A 22,311-nucleotide genomic window follows, 5' to 3' on the forward strand; every position below is an offset into this window, starting at 1 on the left:
AGTACAAAATTTCAGCAATTGAGTGGGAAATACTGTTCAAAAGTTGTGTTCTGTTTAAAGGGGAGCATCCCTTTAAAATAGAAAATAAAATCAACTGGGTGAAGAAAAGCTGTTACCACCTATAATAGGCTGTGAAAACAACCCTGGGAAACAGGAGGAAGGGCCATTAAGTGCATCAGCACTTCTTCGTGGTTTCCCAAGGTTATTCTCACATCCTATTATACCACCGCACTGCCTGTGACGCTTCACTGCCTATGACCCTTGGCATGTCAGATAGGTTGGGTTGAAAGAGTGGGGGTGGCCCAAAGTTGCCAAGTGAACCTCCATGGCTTAGTTAAACAAGAATCTGGATTTTCTTGGTGTTAGTCCAGTATCTTATCAATCACACATCACTGGCTCTTCTTAAAAATGTATCTTTGTAACCTACTCCAGGTGCATTTATTTAAAACACCAGAAAGAGTCCCAGACAAAAGACAGATACCTGTGGTACGGTTTCATTAACCTTGATCAACATGTCCAATTGGCACATACTAACACTGTAAGATAATATGTTCAGTAGATCTGTCCAGTTTGACCTACAACGTTCTCTTTGAGCTGTTCTTAAGTAGCATTTATCCATAGCAGTTAATCAGAAAAGATCGATCTTTTGCCTTCTACACTTAGAGAGGAAAGAGAGAAAAAAAGTAAAATTGGATGTGAATCAACATGCTATCTATGACTTTTATGAGACTTATTCCCTTGACTTCATTCAAGCTTTCAGCATTAATATCCATTGACAAATGAAACCAAGCAATTGCCTCAGTTCCTTCAGCCATTCTTTTACACATCCCGTTTTTATTAGAATCTCCCAGGGTTATACATTTATCAAGCCAACTCAGAAGGTCACAAAAAAATACGCAAGTTTTCAAAATAGCTAATTCTCTCTTTATAATGAATTCAACAAGAGTTGTACTGTTAGTGCAAAGAAAGGAGAAGCAGGAAGAGACAGCAAATCCATCTCATGTGCAGGATGAAGCTATGAACTGCTGTACAAGGCAGAAAAGGGAAGCCGTGAGGGCCGTATATTGGCAGACACATAGTTTTAGGCTTAGGCTGGAGTAATCCTTCTCATGGGTTTGCCTACATGCCTCCAAAAACTGTTGATAGCTACACAAAACATCCCTCAGGTTGGTTTTAAGGTCTATGTGCCCATTACTGCAAAGGCCACAGTCTGTGAACTGTAAGCATACTTCTGTCAACTGAAGGAGGTTTTGGAAGGTCTTTTGAACTATCATTTGTGTCTCTGGAGAAGGCCCTGGTGCTTTGATAATCTTCTGGCAATTAGACAGCAATCTCTGTGATTCCGCATACAAGGCATTCTTGTTTTCGGAAAAAAGGGCAGCACATTGATCCTCTGGATGTTTTCTTTGGTTTCCCGAAGACCACCTTAAAACTTCCTGTAGCTCTACCACATCCCCTAACAAATGGCAGAAGTCGAATGGCAAGACAGACCATTTTTCTTTCATATAGCTCAGTTCTTTGATAGGTAATTCTGGAAGGTATCTGTGATTCTGAGAATCACTGGGGCCCCCATTCGTATAGGTATGTTCTTGAAGGCGCCTGGTGGGATTAAAATCTGAAGGCAGTGGATTTCTTGTTGAAGGTGGAGTTGTTAAGGGTCCTTCAGAAATGCTACTTGCAAAGGGTTTGGTGCAGTCCAATTCTGCTTCATTTTCTACCCCATGGAAACAGCTTGCATAAGAAAACTGGCAGCTGCATCTCTCTGGTTTCGGTCTGGGTGTAGATGTTTCCTCAGAATTCACTAAACCTGGTGGACCTGTATCACTAAATGCCACTGCACCCCCAGTTGCATTGTCAGAGGTCAGAAAGGATAGATCTGAAGTACAGTTTCCCTCACTGGGTCTGTCAAAGGAAGGGTAACTCCGTCCAGCTGAATTATCAGTTTCACTCTGTTCTGTGTTCTCCTCTGAGGAAGCCATTAGCGAACTGTATCTCTTATTTTTATAATCTGTAATGAGAGCATCTCCCCTGAGGTTTTTCCCCTCTGTTTTATAGTCACCAGTAACATCAGTAGATGGGCACAGATTATGAGACATACTCATGGCTGATAAGTGGGCTGGGACTTGATTTATCACCCCATCTTTTAAAGATAAATTATTAACACCCAGGCCATTTTGGCTAGTGATTCCCTGGCACTCCTTATCTGCTTGCTGACAGATTTGTGCATTTTCTGCTGCTGAACTGAAATTGGGCCAGCATATTTGGCCTGATGTATCACTGCAGTTGAAAAATAGTTCAGTTACATTTGAAATCCCCAGATGTTTCTCATCTCCCTTATTTGACAATTGGCTGATACCTTCTTCAAGCTTTAAGTCTCCGAGGGCCTGGCTGGATTCACACAAGACGGAATCTCTCTTGCAGGGATCTAAAACAACTTGTTCCTGTTTCTCATCTTTCTCTGCAGGCAGAGAACCCAGGTCCAAGTCTGGGGCAAAAGACAAAGGTTTGTCTTGGATGCTGTTCAGAGACGCTGAAGGTTTGGTGGTAGTGTGTATTATTTCCTCAATCAAAACATAACTGACTCCTGCTGGAGTTGTACCCGGTTTTTTATCAAGTGCTTGTTTTACCCGGTTGATTGTGCCCGGTTTTTTATCAAGTGCTTGTTTTACGGAACACTCTGCCTTTACTTCACAATGTCCCTGAACCCCTCTAGCTATTTCTGTAAGTTTTTCTGTTTTGCCTTTGCAAGTGGGATCAAGATCTTCCTGGTGAAAAGCAATTTCTGGTGTACTTAAATGGTGACTCTGGTGGGGGGGCATATAAAAAGAATTTAAAGAGTAATCACTCGAGTCTAAACTTCCTCCACTTGCCTGGGCAGAGGCCAGGCACAAAACTGCATTGGGTCCTGATGAATTCTGCCCCATTTCTGTTGCGTCAGATGATGAGGTTGAATTTTGGACCACCTGGATTTTCTGTGTGGCTTCAAGAAGCCTGGAAATTTGCTGGGGTTCCTTCAGTAAACTCTCAGCAGCAGATGCTCCTGAAAGGGTGGCATCTCTACTGTAACAAACATCGGTTTCCAGGGCACAGGGTAAAGCTTTGGGGAAACTAACTTGGGAAGTATAATTTGTCTCAAGGAAGGACCTTCTTTTCCTCAAATTATTAGCAGATGTTGGCTCTTTTTCTGGCCTGGGTTTCATCCTTCTGCTTTGCCTTGACAGGATGTTTTCGTCCAAACTGCCAAAGGATGGCAGCCCTGGGGAACGAGGTAGGGGTGGAATTTCAGAACCTAAAAATAAAGAAAAGCCCATCAATATAGAGAATTATTTTCATCTTATTTCAACAATAGTTTGTGAAAAGATGTATGCTGCTGCTGCTATGTGTGAGTTATCTAAAGGTACACACACTATTACTTTCTTTCTACAAGCTAAGAAACTATGGAAATGCCAGGAGTTAACTTATGCAGGGGTCCCCAACCCTGGGTCCATGGACCACTACCGGGCCGCGGCATGTCAGCAACCGGTCCGCACAAACAAGCCCCACCCACAGGATGCAGGCAGCACACAAAACCATGCCCCCTCCAGTCCGCGGAAAAACCTCTTCATGGAACCAGTCCCTGGTGCCCAAAAGGTTGGGGACCTCTGATCTAATGTCCTGCCTCTCTCACCCTGTGACTGAAAAGTACTGTATTGTGACCAGCTCAAAAGCGTCACCACTGCAAACAGAGTTGGAGACATACTTGCCCACCATCCTCTTCCATCCACTTTTCTATCTTTTTATGGTACAAAAGGGATGAAAAGTTGAGAGAGAGACTAGAAAAATCCTGCTATCAGGGGCAGTAGTAGTTAGTAGTGGTAATAGTTAATTTCTATGTTAAAGTGTTCTCACATAATCATTCCACCACCGTTAGTTGTATGAACATAACTAGTACCACCACAATTTATTTCCATATATTGGTTCTTTTAGCAACTAAAAGAAAAAAAAGTATCGGAGGAAATGTAATATGAAACTCTGAACTGGAATTTTCTTTGCAATAGGTCTTGTGGAATAGCCATTAACTCTCACCCTTGCCTAAACGGAAACAAAATACCGGGCAGATACAAGGAATAATTAGATGGTGCGTATTTTGAGTATGAAGGGAAAAGGTAATAGCCAGCTAGATTTCAGTAAGCAACTCAATCAACTTTAATTATTCTAAGGGCCTCATATTGATACTATAGCACTGCAAGACACAGTGAACAATGCTGTGAACTGTGAAAAAGACCAAGAAGGATTGCTCAGACAGCAGTCAAAATAACACCCCTATTTAAAAGACTTTGGGAGGTTCATACCACAACAGAGTTACTCTAGGGATTTTCTTTTTACGTACCTGCTTGTGGCTCTGTTGGGGTCATCCTTTCAGTTGCATCACAGACGTTATCATCTGAATTAGTCTTTTCAAAGCCAGAGGGAGATGTCAAGACAAAGACAGGAGTCTGGCCCTCACTGATTTTTTCATGGTCTTCAGGCTCCTGCAAAGAGCAGCTTTCGGGGCTGCAACTCTGTGTATTCTTCCCCCCACTGCTGGCTGGGGAGAGATTGGCACAGAGGCTGTAGTACTCCATGACGTTGCTTTTGGCCAACTTGGACTCTAGAATACTCACACCGGTTTCTTTTCTGGATTCCTCTTCTGGCTGTGGAAGACCCGGACTGGATACCAGGGGTGGCAGGAGGAAAGGAAAAAAACTTTCTTGTGATGTTCTGCTTTCCTCGTCTCCATCAGCACCAAAAAGCATCTTGTCATTATACGCCAATTTCTGAAGAGCAGAGTTACAAAACTGAAAAATCTCTGGCCTGCTTGCTGAGCATGCTTCTAAGTCATCTTCTTCCAAGGCATCCAGAGAGTCACTTGAGCCACTGGACTTCAGCCCCTTGCTTTCTGTGTTGGCTGAGTCAGACGCTTCCGAAAAGCTATCGCTTCTGTTGTAACCATTGCAAAAGCTCGTTTCTTTGGCCTCTGGGGTCTTCTTTTCTTGCTCCAGCTCTTGCTCCTCTCCTTTCTCCTCAATTGGGGGGCTAATACTGCTGTACCTAGGTGAATGTGTGTCTGAGAAACGGTCGAAGGAGGAATCTGGCTCAGAAGATTCTTCAGAGTCACTGCAGGTTCTAGATTCATATCCTGCAAACACAAACAGACAAGTTTCCTTGGAGTTGCACCTTCCTTCCAACCAAACGTAGAATGCAGTTGAAATAAAAGCTCCCTGAAAAAGGTTCTTAAGATGACTGTACAGCTAAAATGTGAAAAAGGATTCCTCTGAACGTATCCAGAGTACTGTTCTCTGCAGCATCATTTGGATAGCCAAAGGATAAACAGGGACTGTCTCTAAGTGACAGCCTTTGAGGGTCCATCTCAGTGTCTGGAGACTGTGGAGATCTGGATGGGAGAAAGTAGGCTCAGGTTCAACTATAGGAAACCTGAGAATTTTGACTAGCATGCAAAATTATGAGAACTGTGCCTTGAATGGCAACTAGGATGTTGGTTTATGCACTTGAAATTAGATGAATTCATATTCAAATGTGACAGAAACATCTCCCACATCCTTTCAATGCATCTAAATGACCACTTCAAAGGGTGTTTCTAAGAACCCTTTTGCTTTTGCCCATACAAATGAAGGGGCAATAAAGCTGTATGGTGAAGAAATAAATAACAGACTTGAGACACCAGCGTGCTAAATGCATGCATGGATTTCTAGCAACAGGTGTACTATCAAGCTGGGAAGATTCCTCTCGCTCCTTTACTTATTTAAGGAAACTTGCTTTTTACCTTCCTCGGCAGAGATCCGGTGCATTTGAGTTTTTCTCTCCTCCCAGGTGAATATGTAGCTGCTTGAATCTACAAGCATTCTGTAGTAACCATTGATGAGACAAGCCAGATCTTTGGCACTTTTGGACTCCAGCAGCACAGTGAGTACCTTGTAGGGAAGACAGGAAACATGACGAGCTGAAATGTTCCTGACAGATTAATGCATCAAAATTGATAAGAAATATATTTACCTTTATATCTTGGAGGTAGATCTTCACCGTGCTTACTTTCTCGGATTCTTTAGTGAGCTCCAGTCTGCTTATGTTGGCAAATTCTGCCAGCAAGTTTACGGAGCTGAGTTTGGTATTAAGCACGTGACTGATTCCGTATTTGGCTCCCACCAGCAAGACAATGCATGTCTCTCTGTCCTGTAGCTTCATGAGGGAAAAGCAGCTTATGACCAAGCTTAAAAAAGAACAAACTCATGCCTATGTATTCAATGGCTACAATATCTATACAATTTAATTTGGATATGTAAAGAAACCCACACAGATGAAGTAACACAATTTGAACTTTCATATCTTTATGTTTAAATACACTCTAGTCTTGAGTAGACATTTCTGATCAGCTCAGAAGTTCTTTTAATAGTATTCTGTAGACCCTCCCCCAGCAAAGAATATGTCTCTCTCGCTCTCTGTATAAAATAGAGGCTTATACTTGTGCTGTCTCAACAATGGTTTAGAAATGTTTTAACATGTGTGAAATTAATCACCATTAATTCAGAAATATGTAGTTATACAAATAACAGCTTATTATATGTTATGAATGCAGCCAAAAGTTTACAAAAGCATTACAAAGCCTAAATGGGAATCGAACAGCTAACTTTAACATAATTCAATGTTTTTATGAAACTTACTGGCCATCATTTATGCTATACTGTAGAGAGGAAAGCAGGAAATTATCCAGTTATTTCATTTATTAACTCCAGCACTGGATGAGGGAAGCAGGCGTGTTTTTTCTATATTACTGATCAATTGAGGAAATTACTATTTCCACATATTTGCTGAACATTTTTGGAATAATAATAATAATAATAATAATAATAATAATAATAATAATAATAATAATAATAATAATAATAATAATAATAATAATAATAATAATAATAATAATAATAATAAAAAAGTTGGAAGGGACCTTGGAGGTCATCGAGTCCAACCCCCTGCTCAGGCAGGAAACCCTATACCATTTCAGACAAATGGCTGTCCAGTCTCTTCTTAAAAACTTCCAGCGTTGGAGCATTCACTACTTCTGGAGGCAGGTTGTTCCACTGGTTAATTGTTCTAACTGTCAGGAAGCTCATCTTAATAGGCGTGATCAAGCTGTGGGCCCCTCACAATTTGTGGATCTGAGAAATGCTCACAGCTTTTAAGGTGACTGGCTAACTAGTTAATTTGGCAGGAGGGTGTCAAGGCTGGTCCTGGGAAGAAAATGGGTGAAAGAGAACAGTGGCTTCATCTCAAGGCCTCAGAGGGTAGGCCTTCCTGGGTTGATCCTATGTGTTATCTATACACCAGGGGTCTTCAAACTTGGCCCTTTTATGACTTGTGGACGTCAACTCCCAGAATTCCTCAGCCAGCATGGCTGGAAGCTGAAGTCCACAAGTCATAAAAGGGCCAAGTTTGAAGACCCTTGCTAAACACAGACGCACTAATGGAGTGAAGAGTTGAATCCAGAGACTCAAAATATAGGCGCACAACCTTTTCCCATCAAACATGCAGCAGCCTGTTCGTCATCTGACTCTATAGGTAGCATCAGGCCTCTTTCTGAATGGAAATGAAGAAATGATTATGATAGGTCTATTTATCTTCCAAGCAAAACAGAAATAGTGTCATGCGTGGACTTCTGGAAAAGCAGGTTATTGGTTATTTCAAGGTGAGAGTAAAAAAACACGTGGCTTGACATTTCTAACGCTGATATTGAATTTCAGAACTCTTAAAATAACTGGGCCTTGTGTACCACAAATGGCATCTTCTCCTTTATTGCCTCGCATTAAACATTAACAGCAAAAAGTGTTTCTGAAACTTGCTGCAGTCATGGACAACATTTTCACCTTGGACCAGACTCTCGCAAGGCTAAACAAAGTCTTCTCTGTCCCCACCTCTCTAGTTTCCAGCACAATTCCAGGTGCTAACAGTTTTAAAACCCTTCTTTTGCATCTACAGGACCACTTACTCCCACTAGTAACTACCTATCCAATGAGATAGAATTCTTTTTTATTGGTGTAAAATCTGAGATGTCCACATGGGCACTATTTTATTTTCATCTTGCCTCCCCTCCATGAATTCAAGATGCCCCTCCCCTCCTATTGTAAACATACCAGATCTCTATTAGTAAGGCAAATAAGAGTGACAGCTCAAAGTAATAGCTGAGCAATAGCATTACTAAGAGTGACAGCTCCATGCTCTTGCTTCAACCCATTAACTATTATGCCATCCTTTGTTTTGGAAACGTGCCAATCCTCCTTTTTTCCTTTAAAGGTATCTGTACACCACACTGGAAACAGGGAAGTTCTTCTGATGCGAGCAGTGATAGATGACTTAACACTGCCACACCCTGGGTTGTGTCATTGCATCAGTATTTCAATCTGTGATGTGTGCATGTGTCCTGGCATTTGATCATTGGATTTTAATTTTGGCTCATGTGGCAAGGAGTTCAATTCTAATCAATAAACAATCAAATAACTGCCTTGTTTTCTCTAATTTGTGAGAGGTGCAAATGATGACAAGGGGTCTTAAAAGTCATTTTAAGACAAAGACCTAGCTATTTCAAATAAAGGATTCAAACAGTTTCCTTGCATCATGACATTCCCAATGACCTTGAGAAAATCCCCCATAAATCACAGGGATGACCTGGCTTTCATGCTGTAGCTTGAAGAGTTGAACACAGTGGTAGAAAGGCTGAGACATTCACTAAAAAAAAATACTATTTTGCTGTAAAAAAGAAATCTTAAGTGTTGGGTCCTTGATGTTTTTTGAGCTTGGATGTTTTCTTGCAGACATTTCATTACCAGGCTGGATAACACCATCAGTGGAAAGGAGAGTGGGGTTAGTTGGCTGTTTATATATATATATATATTCAGGAATATATTTTGCATTTGGCTTGATCTAAAATGTTAACAGTTTCTCAGTATATGCTATAGTCAAGTCTGTCTATGTGTTACAAGATTAAAGCGCTGTTCATGTCTTTTTTCTGCCATTTGATGTTTGTGGTGCAGTCTGCCATCTGTTTGACCTACATAGTGGCTGTAACAATCCTTACATTGAATGGTGTACCTGACTCCTAGTTTTTCTTCTTTGATTAATTCTATCAGAGTGTAGATATAAACAGCCAGCAGATTGCGCTGGCAGCAGGAAAGGATCAGGTAAAGAAGAGATTGCCTACAGAAATTGTTTTTCCCCCCCAATACCCCTCCTGCATCGCAGACTGGAGAAATGGAAAAGTAAGAGATTTCAAGTCAGTACTGTAAGCTGCTTGAATAGCATGCCTGTGGCTTCCAGCCTCAGACTTCTAGCGCAATCACATTGCTTTCAATGTGTAGAAGATCAAACAGCTTATTCTCTTGTGATCCCTTGTGATTTCCACTTTATGGGAAAAGGGGGAAGGATCAGGCAAAAGAGAGATTGCCTATGGAAATCACTTGTTTTTTTCCCCTCTCATCTGCTCCCCCGGCAGAGCAAGGAGATTGGAAAGGAAGGGAGAGTAAGTTGTTGATGTAGTGTGCCCATGGCAATCACATTGCTTTTGATGTGTACAAGACATTAGCAAGTGCTCAAGCAATACAAAGGGTGGGGAATAGTTGGAAGGCAAACAAAAGCCAAATCTTATCAGTTTTGAGCTGGAAAACATAGTTGCAGTCATGTAATTTCCCACTTAGCAACTATTTAGCACCAGTTGCTGGTCCCAATTAGAACTACCTGTATCTATAAGAAAACAGCCAATTTCAGAGAGCACCAAGAACCCAACAGTTCAGCCCTGAACTACATATTTTCTTTTTTATTAGAAATCATAAATTTACCATGAGCGTGGCATTAAAGACTTTCCCTCCATAGAGTTTTAGGTCTCCAAGAATCTGCAGATAACACAATCGCACTTGAGCTGCGGAAAGGAGATTCTGCAATTGTTGAAAAGCAAAGTTAACACAATCAGATCTTTATAATTGGTAAGCCCATAGCCTCTTATGTTGTCATACAGTAAAATTTGGGTACAGTAATAATATGGCAAGCTATTACTACCATGGCATTCTTGGGACAGTAGTGGGGCAAATGTCCCAGTTGTCAACCAGTATTATGGAGCATTTCAGAATCAGAAATATAGGCAATTCTTGTTTACTGACTGTCTTGTTTAGCAACCATTCACAGTTACAATAGTGATGAAAAAGTAATTTTATGACCATTGTTCACGTTTATGATCTTCACAGGTCAAAAAGCAAACAAAAGCTGAAGTAAGATCGTAAGTTGTAGTTTCACCTAAGGATTGCTTTAGTTAGTGACCAAATTGCTGGTTCCAATTGTGTTCACTAAATAAAGACTACCTTGGGAACTGTCAGTATTTCTGAAGGCATCACAGAGAAATATTCAGCACAAAAATATTGTGTTTCCTTTTAACTAATAAAGTTATCCCAAGCATTGAACAATACAATAAAATATGAGATGAGTTGATTCCCGATTGATAAATACATATTCAAATCACGAATTTAGGCAATTATTCATTATCTTTATCGGTATTCTCCTACTTTTTTACCAACAGCATATGCACATCCTAAAATTCCCCATCACTGTGTTCTTGGAACGTAAGTGTTATTATGTGTGGTTGTGTGTATATAAATAAAAATGATCCAGTCATTGACTAAAAAGGGTGATTTGATCTCTCTCTGGTCTGCATTAGAAAAACTACTGAGATAATAAGATGAAGACAGAGTCAAATTCCACTAGAACAGGGGTAGGCAACCTTGGCTCTTTTATGACTCTTGGACTTTTATGGCTCTTTTATGACTCGTGGACTTCAAAGGGGGGCTGTGTGTGTGGTTGTGTGTATATAAATAAAAATGATCCAGTCATTGACTAAAAAGGGTGATTTGATCTCTCTGTGGTCTGAATTAGAAAAACTAATGAGGTAATAAGATGAAAACAGAGTCAAGTTCCACTAGAACAGGGGTAGGCAACCTTGGCTCTTTTATGACTCGTGGACTTCAACTCCCAGAATTCCTGAGCCAGCCATGCTGAGGGGAAAGGGAGAGGTTTCCAAGCTGAGCTATGTTGGCTCAGCAATTCTGGGAGTTGAAGTCCACGAGTCATAAAAGAGCCAAGGTTGCCTATCCCTGCACTAGAAGGTAACCTTCCCAGATGTCTTAAAGGCACTTTACCTTTTGCCTTGGGTCCAGCAAAATATGATTCCTCTTCATGTGGAAACTGATAGCTTTTTTGATGTCTTTGCCTCTCATGTTTCGGAGTAGAGTTGGGGAAATAAAGTTTTCTATTCCCCAATCCTTCCTGTAGCGTAAGAAAAAAAGAGAGAGAGAGGAAAAAGACCTACCCCAACATGATCATCTGGCAGAACTTGGGGTCACCATCCTATAATTGTTACAAGATGGATTTGGAGTTCAAAACTGCGATGTAGTTTGGGCAATTGCTAGCCTTCAGAACCAGAAGTGACATTGTTCATCCACCAGAAGCGGACAGCCAAGGAGAGCAAAGGATGCAAACAACTCAACTAAAAGTCCAACTTATATGACAGATCACTTTTGAACCCCTTGGCTTAATGTCTTAATTTTTTTAAAAAAAAAATCCACTGTATTTTCCTTGAGAAGTTTTAAGTAAACTTTACAACTGAATACCTTTTCACTTACTTAATATACTTTAGTGAGACTTTCTGTGGCTGAGCGCAGGTGATCATCCGTTCTTGCATATGCAAGGCGGCCAGCCGTAACGCAACACTGCACTTCATCTCAACAGCAAACCTTTCTTGAAGCACGTCACTACAGCTCTGCAACGGACAGGGCCAGGTTAACAAGGGGAGAGAAGAGACAGATACTTGCACCAGACTGCTTTAATCTAACCCTGTTATTTTATGAAGTGGTTTCTACTGTTAGAACATTTGGCAATTATGTTGGCTGCAAAGCCCAATGTTTAATTAATTTCCTTGGGCCATGTATAATTTGAGACTGGTTCACACATGCACCCTATTTATTTCTTAGCTGGACAGAGAATTTGTAACTTCTGTATCTGGAAACACACATTCAGTTTTTAAGAAGAGATTGGAGAGTCATTTGTCTGGAAAGTTATCTTCTTATTGAGCAGGGGGTTGGACTAGAAGATCTCCAAGGTCCCTTCTAACTCTGTTATTCTGTGTTCCATCACATACGTTGATATGAGAAATCAAGTGGGACATGACATGCACATGTCAACCCAATCCAGAATTTTGAGCCCACTTTTTCTCTATGTAATTAGGACAGAAAGAAACTGACCAAAAGACTCTTGTGGTATATATATAGCTGGGTATTTAACGTGTCACATTATAGAATATATAGGTGTGTGTTAGAGACAGATTTATATTTGTTTTCAAACATAACAGTATTCTTATTATCTTGCCAGTTGTTGATTTGCTTTCTTTCCTATTTTGACTTAGAGCATTGTGACTTAGATAGCTAAGTAAAGCATGAATAATTCTGGAAACCATAAACTACCCATTACTTCCTACTGGAACATTATGCTAGGCAAACAACACATTAACAAGTATCTACTGTAGGCTGTAAACTGTGATTCGTTTTCATACAGTAAGACAAAACAAGCACATTATAAAGTTGAGTGTAATCTGTGATTGCAGCCTATATGTGTATCTGAGTAGGCGTAATATCTGGACATTTCTATGTAAGCCTCCATCTAGGAACATGTTAGAATATTGTTATCTTTTTTGACAGTAGGGTAGATTGCAGTCACTGCTGATGAATTTCTTGGACTTTTCAATTTGTTGTTTAAAGATTATTTCTGTTTTTCATTCATAAGAACAAGAGATGATACTGAAAATATAGGGTGGAAACAGAATCCAAGGGAAATTGAAGATTGAAGTGAAAAATGTTTAACAAAATTCACAGTATAGATTGTCCCCAGTGAAAGCTAGCTTTCTCTAAGCCTGAGATGCAAATTTTAAATCAGTAAATGACAGTACTAGACCCTTAATGATATTTTTCTTTTCTTACTGACCTGTTAAATTTGTGAAGCCTCTTTCTACTCTCACAAAGAGATCTGCACTCATGGAAAACCTGAAACAATTAACTTTAAAACTACAGTATCATGTGAATAAATAAATTACTATAGAAACACAAAATACATTCTTCAGCCCTAGTTTACTATCCAATCCTTACCCCATTCTTATTTTTGCACATACAGTATATCATATTTGGACACACAATTTGGCCTTTGTTTTTTCCTGTTTGTCTTTGTAATTATAAAATACATGTACAAATTAAAGTCAAAATTTCTGAAATAGATTAATTCTTGAACAGTTCCAAATGTGTTCGAAGAATTTGAAAAGTTACCATTAGTGTTGTGCAGTGTAGTATTATACTCATCTGTATTCGCTATGTGAAGACACCAACATTGTTATGGATGATACATCTTAGGTTTGTGTTATTTATTGATGAAACCTAACCAAGTCAGGAAAAGCCCACAAAGCATTCCTATTTCACCTGCAAATAGAGATACTCAAAAGCAACTGGATCTTGCTGCAAGAGATGTAATGGATCCTTGGGCATAAAGCAGACTCTGAAGAGGCATCGAAAAGCATGAGATTCGTTCCTCTGAACCACCTGAAACGAAGAGATAGATTCGATAGATTCAATAGAATCAATAGATTTGATAGATTAGATTAGATAGAGATAGATAGATAGATAGCTTGTTAGCAAGATGATAGATAGATGATAGCTAGATAGCTAGATAAAGAGTCTATAGCATATTACCACTATAACAAAAATCCTTCTAATTAAAAACCAGCTTCCAGTGAATATTTGCTAAGATATTTAGATAAAAGTATTAAATACTGTATAGCTGCTTGGAAAAGTGTGGGAAATTTCTAGTGAAGTTCCAGAAGGTAGAGGAATTTCCATTATAAAGTTTTGAGAGATCAGTGGAATGTGGCTTCAGAATCCCATCTAACGTCTTGACCCTCCCCAGATATGGTAGAAGCAGAATAAATTGTGCAGAATTATATATATATATATTTCAAAATAAATTGCAAATTTGTGCAATCGCCACCATTCCTCCTTCTTGTAACAAAATTACCCAGCAATCACCAATATTTTGGTTTTTATTTGGGCTATGTACACAATTTAGGAAAGCAATCAGATAAAATGAGCATCTGTGATCAAATGGTGAAATGATGGACAGCTGCTCAAAACAGTTCAGCTTCAAAATTCAGATAGAGCTGCCAAAGATAGGAAGGGATTTAGGATCACCCAAATCTTTGGGGAAACCTAATCTATGTGGATCTCATCAAAGAAACTAAAAGGATGGAAAATCCTATCTAACAATAATCATTCAATATCTACTATTATAACAAGGCGAATGCTTGCCATTCTGGAAAAAAGAATTGAAGAAATAGATCTTGTATGATAATCAGTGTATTATCTTCATTTCAAGATTCATTAGGGAAGCAAATTATATTAAATCCATTTAAGCATGACTTAAGTACAATTCAATGGTACTTTAAAGAAAACAAAGTGGTATTAAGTAAACATTTATGGTCTACCATTTGTAATAAGATTATACAAATTCTAAGAGGGTGTTTAAAATTTTACTTTGAATAACAAATTGACAGCTGTTAACACTGTGTTGAAAAGAGTTCATGAAAATAGATTCCAGGGAAACTGATATTCATATCAAAACAAATCCTTATTACCGCCATAAACCAATAAACGAAAACTGCTATTGTTTCAGTAAGGCTGCTGCTATATAAACAGGTTTACAAGCGTGCAATGTTCTGAATCAGAGACCTAGTTTTCCATCAGTCATATATTTCGAAGGGATACATATTTCCATTTTGGAAGGTGTGAGACTTCTGGTTCTATTAATGTGACTGATGTATAAATCCCATTTCTGTTATCACTAGCCATGCTGGCCAAGCTGACAGGAGTTGATCATTGGAGTTCATACTCTCCCAATCTATGGATTATGAAGCAGAAAACAAAATGCCAAAGTGAGCAATTCTAACCCCCCTGCACTGGTTAGTATCTCCAGGCAAAAGTTTCATTAATTTGCCCGACACCAACAGAAATGTCCTAAAGCAGTGAAACTCACCCGTTCAATGAGCTCATCATCATGCAGGAGACCCATCTTCAATATATTATGCTGTTCTTCCAAAACCAAGGCAAAATGTTCAATGCTTTGAATGGACAGCTTTTCTTTCAAAGTGAGTATAATATCCTATCATTTGTGGGGTTTAAAAAAAAATCACAATTTCAACAACATGTAGAAATCATCTGGGAACACACAATGATGTCCTTAATCGTTCACAAGGATAATTGTACACATGGCAAAAGGTGCAGCAGATCTGATCCATGATGGAGAAGCCATTCAAATGCATAAGAATTCTTTGGCACACTATCTTGGCTAGTGTAGCATACTGACAACAAACCCCATTGTTGACTGCAATGTAATCTGATGACAATTTGAAAAAAGAAATACCCACATGGATTAGAATCAAAATGGAATACCATCCAGCACAGAGATATAGAGGATTAAGATTTGTACTACTGATTTCTCTGACCATTAAGTACGCATTACTATACATTAAAATGTAGTCATAAAATTTGCAATGAAGGGCATTAACCATAGGCTACAATAAAATCTGCTACTTGGCTAAATGTGGATCATGTCCCAACCAAATTTATGAGCGTTAAAAAATAAAGACAGCATTATGGATGAGGCAAGTTGGCTATTTGATTGCTTTCTTATTCTATTTTTAAGACACTTCAACAAACAAAAATATTAAAATAGGTTGTTTGGTCCATGAGGCTCCAAGAGTTTCCATCATATACCAGATTTGTTACTTTACCTGCTCACAATGCATTTTTCATTATTGTTGTAGATGCTGTAGCAATGTATTCATCTTCTGGCTTTCGTCACTGAGTTTAAAGGGAGTTACATGGGCATCTCTCCTCTTTTATTCAATTTCTATTCATAATACATCATACAATATAGCGGAGAGTTTGAGAAATATTCACAGGCCCAGCCCTTCAATGGCCACCATTGCCAAGTGAGAGCTCCTAAACCAACATCTAATCCCTATATTATATTTAAACATACCTTGACTGTTGTGTTTGCTTCAAACTTGAAAGCTTTAGTCTGTCCATTTTCTAAATAGACTTTGAGAACATTGGGCATACACAGAAGAGAACTTCCCTAGATAAACACACAAAAGGCGGCATCCAATTAATAAGTTTGACTCTCAAATTCTGTCTGAAATATACAGCAGTCACTTTACTGAGGAACAAAGGGAGTTCTTAGCAGAAAGTAAACTTTGCTTAATTCTGGGGATTTTCTGTGAGTCCCTTAATAGCTTACAAGGCTTAACAGGGATTGGGAACATTTACATTTTAAAGAACATTTTGCCACGTTGAGGTGCTGTTGTATGTTTAGTGTTCAGCATTTATTTTACTATCTATAGAGCAAGCTTGCCAGCCAGAGGTTGCAGAGCAGGAAATAAATGCTGTTAAGTCAAGTATTAGCCTTCCTGTTGCTTGCCTTTCTGTTGTCTCTCGGGTAGAAGTGAGAGAAATCAAAAGATTAAATTTAATTCTAGTGCTATAAAGCAGCCTCCTTGTGGGGAAGTTAAAGCACTGCCACATGCTTTGGAGATATAGCAAAAAGGATAATTCTTTGTGATTTTTCAGATTCGACATCCTCCCAATATTTCAGAGCTCGTTACCTTACCCAGAATAGAGTTTATTACTTTTTCCTGTTTTATGTGGGCAGAATTCAGTTAATTCAGTCAGTTCTCAAGTCTGCAGCCGTGCTCCGTTTTGCTTGGCAGTAAGGCCAGAGAATTTGGGAAATGTCATTCTATTGATTTAAAGGCTCTGAAGAAGGGATATCTCTTGCGAAATAAGAGTTAGGAGGTAATTTTGCAATTCCAAAGGTTTTTTTTTTTCTTTTGCTCAGCATCTTGTATTTTTTTAAGATCTCCAAGGAGGTTTCTATTTTAAAAATTCCTTCACAAAGAATAATGAACTTCTCCAGGAATAAGGATTGGTCTTTTAAATGGTGGTGTCCTAATTTAGAAATGTCTTTCCTGGCACTTGAATGGCTGGAGCGAAAACTTTTTTTTTTTAATTGTCATGAAATTTTAAGGCACTATCACCTTGCCCTTTAATTTTGGATAGATACAATTAAAACAAAAAGTAAGGAATAGCTCAGTGAAATGAGATTTGGAGTGGGATTTGGGGTTTTTTTTTGGGGGGGGGTTATATCTGGTATTCTCAAGTGTCTTCTCTAACACCAACTTTCAAAAAAGGCAATAATTCTTTTTATCCTTTTTCTTCAAAGTCCAACTTTCACTTTTGTAGAGTGTCACCAGAAAAAGCATGCCCTGCATGATTCTAATGGTTGAAGGTCTAGACATGTCATAGCATTTGACTATCTTTTACCAAAACCTTTGCTGCTATTCTACCAAATGCTGGTCTGTGTCATATTTCCGGACTGTCGGTTCCTTTACTTTTGACAGTTGATCTTAAAAGGTAGAAACTAGCCAGTGCTTCCATATCTTCTGACTGAAATTCCAGTCCTAAAAGATATCAATGTGTAATTGATTTATCTTTCACTAGCATTGAACTTATTCCTTGTTCCCGCAGTAATTTTGCCTTTGTAGCTTTAGATTTTCTTTGCTTGCACAGCAACTCTCAAAGGGCTTTACTCCAGCCATGTGGCAAACACAATCAGCTCTTCCTCAGTAGCCTGTTGGGTGCCATTTGACCCAAGAGGCCCATCATTCAATACTATATAATCAATCACTTTATCTTGTCTAGTCATGGGGTTTTCTTGGCAAAATATGGAAGTGATTCATCTTTGTTTTCTCCCATACACTATGAATTAATGCAGGTATCCCCGTTCAACATCTTTCTATATTGCTGCTGGCTGATAAAAGTGCTTGCTTGCTTTAGCTGGACATCTGAGATGACCTTGGTGACCCTGCTGGAGTGATATACTATTCTCCCAGCATTCTTTGCTCATTCCTCCCAGGAAAAACCTCCTCCCCCCCCTCCCATGATGAGGCAGCATAGCAGAATTGAGGGGAGATCATCATTTACATAGCCAGATTCCTCAGATGACCCATGCAGAGGATTGCCACAAGACTTACCCTGGAAAAGTAAGGTTTAAAAGCATTTCCTCTCATCAACAATTTATGCCTTCAGGCCAACACTGTGAAAGCACTTCTGGGATTTTTCCAAAAAAATCTTACTTCAGCTGTAATATTCCATTTAAAATTACTACTGTGATAGGCCCTCCTACGAAGGTCGTTGTGCCGATTGGAAAAGTACTGTAAACTATCTGGGAAAGTTATCTTCCTACATGGATAGAGTGGATGGACTTAGAGAGATCCCTATATATAAAACAATGCCTACTATTATATATCCATGAGCTTATAATCCTTGACTGAGCCGAAGAAAAAAGGCTAGACTGCAAGCAATGTGAGTAGAACTTGGAGATCAAGAGGTCTGGTTTTTGCATCGTAATGTAAAACTACTGATTTCACATTTTCCAAGAAACATGCAATTGGAACTGCAGTAATATTCACGCAATATTTGAATTTTTCCATGCAGCTTTCAAATTTAAAATATGCATATTAAATGTTTTGAAGAAAAGTGCATTGTATCAGTGGACATGATACATGAAAATGGATTGCATTAAAGAAAAGGACAGATAAAATATGTGAACTAGAAACATGCTGTGTTTATTACCAGAAGGTGCGCACAAAACTGGGCCGGAATGTTTGTGAGGACTTTTAAAACAAAACAAAAAACTTCAAACTGAGATCAACATAACTGAAAAAAGGGAAACTAGGCAAAAGCAAAATGGAAGGTTTTCTTCATCTCTGCCAGGTATAAACTGTAGCAAAATGTTCACACGTTTGTAAACAGAAAAGGATTGGAAAAAAATAGGATTTTGTTTAATACCCCATGCAAAAATGGGCAACTTGAGCCTCTTGACTATTTCTGAATTCCCAGGAAAGCAGTCAACTTAGCCAATAATATGAGGTTCTGGAAACTATAGTTTAACAAAACTTGGAGGAATGCAGGTGATCCCTACTTTTTAGATTAACAATTTTGCAATTACATTGTTTGTTAATACTCCAGCAGGAGAAATAGTGTACATAAAAATATGTCCACACAGAAAAATTCAAGAGCGGTTACAAAAATTTAAGATGGCCTCTGCAATTGCACAACTGAAGTATGCATATAAAAAAAATCCTGAAGCTTCATGATCATGGCTACCATTTTGACATTTTTGACTCTCCCATTGCCTCTGCTATAACCTTATCATTCCATTCCATTTATTTTTCCAAGAATACTAAGGACAATTTGACTTCAGCACATTTACTGAAGTTAACAAGACTTTTCCTTCTAGCAGCAAGAGAGATTTTTGCTTATTTTTCAGTGGTAGCCTACTTGGTTCAAATGACCTTGAGCATATGGATCGATCTATCTATCTGACAAAGTGCAAATATATTTAGGTTGGAGGGGATAACAGCTGTGAAAAGGCCAAGTCATCTTTGTTTCATGCTCACTCTCAGCAGTGCAGTTAGCTTAATATGTAATTTGGTCTACCTGTCAAATTTTAAAGCCAACTATCCATATGGCTTGGCAATAGCAATGGCACAAACCTGATTATGTCCATTCACAGCAACTTCTTCCGCAAAATGGACTTTAACAGGATTTGTTTTTAGCCTGGCTCTTTTTTCCGCTGTAAGAAAGGATGATTTAGGGCCACCCTGAAAAACAACAGCACTGGGTTGGCAAACTATTATACAACACAGTAACAAACTCTGAGAGCACTTAACGCCTTCTCACAACAGAAATTGAAACAGAATCACAAGAAGAGTAGGGCCATCAAAAGCTTGCTGGATCAGAGCAGGGCACCATCAAATACAAAAGGTGGGTAATTTGGAACCTTCCCACCATTTCCTCTTTTTTTTAAAAAAAAAAAACAACACCTCCTGAAATAATTTTTTCTTTTTGTGACCTTATAATCCCTTGCTTTGGGTCAGGGTGACTGAATGGAGCTGAGTGTTTACTGGCCAGATGCCCTTTCTGACACCTATGCAAAGTTCGCAGCAGATATTTTCTCTTTGTGTCCTTATAGAGCAGTGGTTCTCAACCTTGTTAATGCCGCGACCCCAACCGGTCGTAAGTCGAGGACTAAACCAGTCGTAAGTTGAGGACTGAACCGGTCGTAAGTCGAGGACTACCCAACTGGTCGTAAGTCGAGGACTTTCCCTGTCCGGGAGCGCCGCGCATGCGCGGTTCCGCCCCCTGTGCCGGCCGAGGCGTAGCTTGGCAAGCGGCAGAGACGGAACAGGCCGACCACCAGCTGGCCCAGCCCAAGGGAGGTAAGGCATCCACCGGAAAAGGGGGAAAAATGGCGGACAAAAAAAATGGCGGACAAAAAAATGGCGGACAGCCTTGCTTGGCGACCCCCGTGAAATGGTCGATCGACCCCAAATGGGGTCCCGACCCACAGGTTGAGAACCACTGTTATAGAGAAACATCTGTTGTTGCCTAGGATCGAACTCTCAACCTTCCGAGTGGGAGGCGAGAGTCTTTGCCTCTAGATCACTATGCCACTCCAACTCCTAGAATATCTATTTCATTTTATTTTATTTTATTTATTGTCATGACTAATTGCTACCACTGTGATAGTTATTTAATGGCCATCAACACTGCCTTGTAGTAGACGTTTTACTGTATGTTAAGTGAAGACAAGTCAGTGTAATCTGTTTTTTTGTAACTATGTGATGAGTGAAGATGTATATCATCTTCCACTACTCAACTCATTACCAGACCCTGAATTCTTGCATTGTCTTAGTTGGGGGGAAAATACTCTGGTTACTGTCAACGCTGTGCATCTATCAGTTTCTTTTATGTCTCTTCACTGCAGTGGTTTTCACCACCCTTAAACTAAGCAAACTTGCTTTGATAGGACTATCTGGAAGCAAATTGAACATTTACTGCATCCCACCACAAATATTGATGAACATATTGTGATGCCAATTTTCAATGTCTTCTCGATTTCTATCATCCCTTAATGCATGCACTTCCTGAGTTAGGGCTGGTGGTAAATTTTTAATTGCAATTAAATATATTTAAAAAATCAGGAGAGAAACGCAACATCCCAGAACAATTCAATCTCTGAATTAGCAGGTCTAAGAAATAAATGCAAAATGGTTCCCATGCACAGAGAAGTACATCTAGTTCCAAGCAGTTGGTTTCACACATGCCCCAAACAGCTCAGAACTCCTGTCAACACCATACAACCCACCGGAGTGAACAGCAAACAGGTTGTTAGTTTACCAACAATTTCAGAATAGGTTTGTATTTTATTACCCACAAATGCATTGACCTACTAGTTCTTCTCTTTCCACCAACCAAATATGCTCCAGCTTATGAACTTTATTTTTTTAATACCACCATCCAAGGTTTTCTACTCTTTCAAACAGCTTCTTCCTTTCTTCTTTTCTCTCCCTTACTTGAAACAGCCTCCCAGAATACTTGCTAGATTACCTCCTACATATGCTACAAATGGCTTCTCAAAATGCACATTTTCAGTGAAGAATTTGGCACTAATGTCCTTCCTAATTTCTTATAACTGAGCCTGTAACTAAGACTTGATTCCCATGCCTCTTCACCAGCTTGGTTAGTGCTTTCTAATTTTCACCATTTTGATTTCTGTCATCTCACCTGGACCAAAGTTGAGACTGCAAAGAATTGGTAAACTGACACATCAGGGTGCATAGCACTTTGCAAAGAATAACACTGCCTTGAGGCTCTTTGCCAGGGTCTTCAAACTTGGCCCTTTTATGACTTGTGGACTTCAACTCCCAGAATTCCTCAGCCAGTCCACAAGTCATAAAAGGGCCAAGTTTGAAGACCCCTGGCAAAGAGTCTCAAGGCAGTGTTATTCTTTGCAAAGTGCTATGCACCCTGATGTGTCAGTTTACCAATAATTTCAGAATAGGTGTGTATTTATTACCCACAGATGCATCTGGACACAAAGGCAAGATTGAATGCATTGTTTCATGGCATTTTGCAGGCTGAAAGCTCTCCAGTTCTATCAGTAACTTCTTCAGCTGCAAAGAATCTAGAGTGGCAAGTTGGAAGCCCTGGAGAATTGTGACTGTCGGGATGGACCAGGTCCAAGCAAGCCTTCTGCAGCCAAGGCAATGCTTGTTTTCCTTATCAAGGACTAAAAGGGCAGGGT

The 22,311-nt window shown here is 39.4% G+C and overlaps 1 protein-coding gene across 1 annotated transcript in view; it reads right to left on the bottom strand.

The window, feature by feature from the left end:
* Nucleotides 1-793: 793 nt before the first annotated feature.
* Nucleotides 794-22,311, bottom strand: part of FRMPD1 (FERM and PDZ domain containing 1) — a 40,697-nt gene continuing 19,179 nt past the window's right edge. The window contains exons 6-16 of the mRNA XM_029284398.1: nt 19,718-19,825; nt 16,144-16,239; nt 15,136-15,261; nt 13,530-13,649; nt 11,691-11,827; nt 11,208-11,334; nt 9,861-9,956; nt 6,034-6,216; nt 5,804-5,951; nt 4,370-5,158; nt 794-3,289 (exon numbers count right to left, since the gene is read on the bottom strand). Coding sequence (XP_029140231.1) covers nt 999-3,289; nt 4,370-5,158; nt 5,804-5,951; nt 6,034-6,216; nt 9,861-9,956; nt 11,208-11,334; nt 11,691-11,827; nt 13,530-13,649; nt 15,136-15,261; nt 16,144-16,239; nt 19,718-19,825 — 4,221 coding nt within the window. The 3' untranslated portion in view covers nt 794-998. The remainder of the gene's footprint in view (nt 3,290-4,369; nt 5,159-5,803; nt 5,952-6,033; nt 6,217-9,860; nt 9,957-11,207; nt 11,335-11,690; nt 11,828-13,529; nt 13,650-15,135; nt 15,262-16,143; nt 16,240-19,717; nt 19,826-22,311) is intronic.

The sequence above is a fragment of the Protobothrops mucrosquamatus genome, unplaced genomic scaffold (assembly GCF_001527695.2).
Source record: "Protobothrops mucrosquamatus isolate PMUCROS unplaced genomic scaffold, P.Mucros_1.0 scaffold_126, whole genome shotgun sequence".
In the NCBI taxonomy this organism is placed as follows: Eukaryota; Metazoa; Chordata; class Lepidosauria; order Squamata; family Viperidae; genus Protobothrops; species Protobothrops mucrosquamatus.